Raw genomic sequence first — 4,328 nt, forward strand, 5'->3', positions numbered from 1 at the left:
TGGGGCCAGCACACTACTCCTTTGAGTTACAGTAGCCGTCCTGAACATGTTCTCTTTGCATAACTGACCAGAAGAGATTAGAAACTGAGTTACTGCAAATTATCATTTTGCATATCAATCTCACAGTTATGAATCAACTCTCAAAAGAAACATTGTGTTTATTAATACATGTTGATGCATTGTTCTAGCAGAAGACAATCATTCCTCCAGGAAGACACTTGGATTTTCAAAGGAAAGTCAGTGTCCACTCTTAATGATTCTTCATGTAAGCAAATCTTAGAACAAAAATAAATGTAGTGCAATGGACAAAGTTGACCATGTGGGCTTAATTCAAGTGAGATTGTTTCTGTTTTCTGGGTCTTGTTTTCCAGATGTAAACTTTGTTGAATGATAACAAATGCAAGGCTGTCCCCCATAAAGAGAGCACAATGACAGGATTAGAACCTGAGCAGGGACACAGCAACCTAAAACAAGGATCCCCGCAATAAAATAGGCTAGCTTTTAGGTCTGTGAGTAGTCATTCATAGCAACCAGGTATAGGTTATTTTCTAATTTGTATTTTGTATTTGCTTTTGTTGATGCTTACACACATTCTCAATAAGTATTACGATGATAGACACACGAACTGACACCCATTATTATTCTCAAGTGTGCTCATGTCAAAAACTCTACCCAGGACCCAACTTTTCTCAATACACTTTTCAGAGCCTCATTTACATCTTTATGTTTAATGCAGAAAATGCATCACCCACCAATCTTTCTGACTCTTCTGATGGCCTCTTTTACATCTTTGTTCCTCAAACTGTAGATGATGGGATTCAGCATGGGAATCATGATGGTGTAAAATACAGACAGTATCATGTCATGCTCTAATGCATAGCTGGAACTTGGTCTCAAATACATGAAGAGGATTGTTCCATGATAAATTGACACTCCAGTTAGGTGAGAACCACAAGTAGAGAACACTTTTTGTCTCCCTCCCGCAGAATGCATTTTCACAATTGCCAACAGAATGAAACCATAAGAGATCAGGACAATCAGGACAGTGACTATCTCAATGGAACCCACAAAGTAGAAGAGAAGGAGCTGGTTTGTGTGAGTGTCAGAACAGGAAATAGCAAGAAGAGGAGAGATGTCACAAAAGAAATGTCTAATTTCATTGGATCCACAGAAGGAGAGGCTGAACGTAGCCACAGTGTGTACAGTAGCATGCAGAATGCCACAGACATAGGCGGTGGTGATGAGTGGCATGTAGACTCTGGGTGACATGGTCACAGCATACAGGAGAGGGTTGTAGATAGCTACATAGCGGTCATAAGCCATCGCAGCCAACAGACAGCTTTCTGTGGTCCCAAAAGTACCAAATAGAAACAACTGTGTTGCACAGCCAACAAATGAAATGGCTTTGTTCTCTGCCAGGAAATTGACCAGCATTTTGGGGGTGACAACAGTAGAATAGCAGGCATCCACGAATGATAAAGCACTGAGAAAGTAGTACATGGGGTTGTGGAGCCGGGAATCCGCAATGACCAGTAAGACCAGACCCAAATTTCCTATCAGAGTGAACAGATAGATTGCCAAAAACAATAAAAACAGGAAGATTTGCAGCTCAAAATTGTCTGTGAAGCCCATCAGTATAAACATGGTGACTTCAGTCATATTTTCCAACCGATTCTTCACATGTAAGTCCATAGCTGAAAGCAACCCTGAAATTTGCTATTTCTGGATTCTAAGAGCAATATCCAATGTAAATCTTGTCCATCCCATTACATCCCCAGGTTTGTTTCTTGAAAAGGAAAAATGAAACCCTTTTCAGAGAAAGGATTAGTAGTGATGAAGACGTTGGCTCCAACTGGAAGAAATACTCTGTTTGACAAAATTGAAAAAATTAATTCATTCACTTCATTTTCTTTCAAATTTACTATGGCCTATTTTTGTACCTGTTAAAATCAATGAAGACAGACTACAGTGCCAAGTAAGTTTCTACAAAGCCCATGGAATGACTTTCCTTAATGTTCCTATTTATAAGGTGGGAATGATCATGTGTAATTACATCCAAATATGGGTTGAATTTAAATAAGAAAAAACAATGTGATGATCATTTATTATCTAATATTTGAATACTCCTAACTCACTAGAAAGTGGATGATTTATACTTACATTTCAATTTGTCCTGCAAGGCCACCTTTCTTACCAATACATTTCAAGTCCTTTCTGTTGGTAATTATTCTATTGCATTAGAATGTTTGGAATAGTGATTGAACAGACAGGATTCTGAAGGTAAATGTACCTTGTTCACAATCCAAACCTGTTTGTCATTGGTCTTTTTGTTTCTTTTTATTTCAGTTTTTCACATTTCTTTTCTGAAACAAACATCATCAAGTTGCCCATTGTTTGATTTTGCCTGGTATTTTTTAACAATTATTGGTTTTCAAATTTACTATATTGTCAATGTCTCAATTTACTAGCTCATTATGTCAGGAAAGTCTTGGAGCATGTTATTTCATATATTAATGTCAAAAAACTCACACAACTGTTTCTTTTTTTTTTTTTTTTGGCCGGGGCTGGGTTTGAACCTGCCACCTCCGGCAGCTTGGGTTGGCGCCCTACTCCATAGAGCCACAGGCACCACCTGTTTCTTTAATATATTCTGGGTATGACAGAGTTTCAAAAACTACCATAAAATAAATACCACCCAATAATAACTGTTTATAGAAGTTACTATTAAAAAGACACAATCATCAGAAAGGCAGAAGGATGGGGGATTCAAAGCACCATACATATATCACATTAAAGAGAGGACTGAAAGTTACAAGTGGATGTCTACTTATGGATGGGCTAACTTGCGAAGACCATTGTGAATCACTGCAGAAAGGATGGGGGACATTCAAAGTGCAGGACAAGGTAATAGGTCATTTAATCTACAAGACTAGACAGTACCTAGGGGAGGACAGGAAGAAACAGTCCCGGGACTCCACATGCTCCCCTGTCCCCAGACAGGTACCGTGCCCTGACCTGTGGACTCATCAGAAACAGCTTGGAATCTGGGCAGAGTGAAATTATGCTAGAAAGCAAGTGCAGCAAAGACCTGGAGGCTTCCACTCCAGAGTTTCTGCAATTGACACCATTCAAACTCTCAGGTACAGGAAGCCTGATGTGCAAGTGGCTGGGTTTGCTGCTGCCACCCTGTATCACCCTCACTGGGTGGGGAAGAGAGGAGGTGGAGTACAAGTTCTCCCATGCCATGCTCTGTGCTGGAAAACTGAGCAACCCTCCCTCAGAACAGAGTGCAGAATGGGGGAGACAAATGCCCACCTGCTGGACTTACAGTGGCTGACTTCATGGGACAAGGTCAGTGGGATAGCCCTGGCCATCCAGTGGCCCCAGTCCAGCAGGCTCACATCCATGATCTCCACACTGCCCCCAGGTCCCACACTGCTTCACCTCTGTAGTCCTTATACTGTTCTCAGACTTTGAGGCCCAGTCTATGTAGCTTCTGCCCTGGCTCTCGGCTCCCGTGCAGGCTCCAAGGTTCCCACTGCTCCTGAGCCCACAGCTCTGACTCCTCAGCTTCAGCACTGTCTCTTGGCCCCAGGCTCCAACCCCCAGACTTCATTGCTACTGCCCTTGATCTGGCCCCAGCCTCCCCATGCCATCAAATACCATGGCTTAATGAAAATTTTTCCCTGTCCAATGCTCTGGCAGGGATTTGCCAGCCTTGAGCTACCATCACAACTGAACCTAGTTGGAGTAAATGACCACATCTTGGATTCACAACACTGCCAAGATAGCTTCATCCGGCTGCCACTATTACCTCCATGGTCTACCCAGGCAGAGAAATATCCTGTAACATAGGCATCTGTGAAAAGGGCCTTGCTCACCCTTCAGGCTGACCTCCAAACAGCAGCCTGGGGAACAACCCACCACTCCACGGGGAGAACATCCAGCACTGGCTGGAACTGAGACAAACACAGGCTGTGGAACAAAACAGACACCTGCTCACAGGCTTTTGTTGCACCTGCCCTTCCCATCCAGGGCAGTCTCCAGACTAGAATGCCAAAGTGCTGCCTTGGGGATGGCTCCTTCTTCTCACTAAGAACGACAGTTCCCAGCAAAGTAGATCAGGTGCTACAAACCCATCAGCCCTAGGCTCAGGGAAGAGGATTCAGATGCAAGGAAAACTAAAAAAAAAACACCAGGTCAAAATCCTAAAGTGATCACAGGCAGTGCTGTCACTGAGTGCCAATTTGAGGTTTTAATACAGGCTTTTCGAGTCCAAATAGAATTGTCTTCACCTTTCACAATTGTGGTATCTCAAATGTATCATG

The 4,328-nt window shown here is 42.6% G+C and overlaps 1 protein-coding gene across 1 annotated transcript; it reads right to left on the reverse strand.

Moving 5' to 3' along the window:
• Positions 1-744: 744 nt before the first annotated feature.
• Positions 745-3,820, reverse strand: LOC100945017 (olfactory receptor 5T3-like). Its single transcript, XM_012813144.2, has 2 exons — positions 3,815-3,820; positions 745-1,716 (listed from the first exon to the last, which is right to left on the reverse strand). The coding sequence occupies exons 1-2, from the start codon at positions 3,818-3,820 to the stop codon at positions 745-747; spliced, it is 978 nt and encodes a 325-aa protein (XP_012668598.2).
• Positions 3,821-4,328: the final 508 nt, after the last annotated feature.

Source organism: Otolemur garnettii, unplaced genomic scaffold (genome assembly GCF_000181295.1).
Source record: "Otolemur garnettii isolate 467f Iridium unplaced genomic scaffold, OtoGar3 scaffold00247, whole genome shotgun sequence".
Lineage (NCBI taxonomy): Eukaryota > Metazoa > Chordata > Mammalia > Primates > Galagidae > Otolemur > Otolemur garnettii.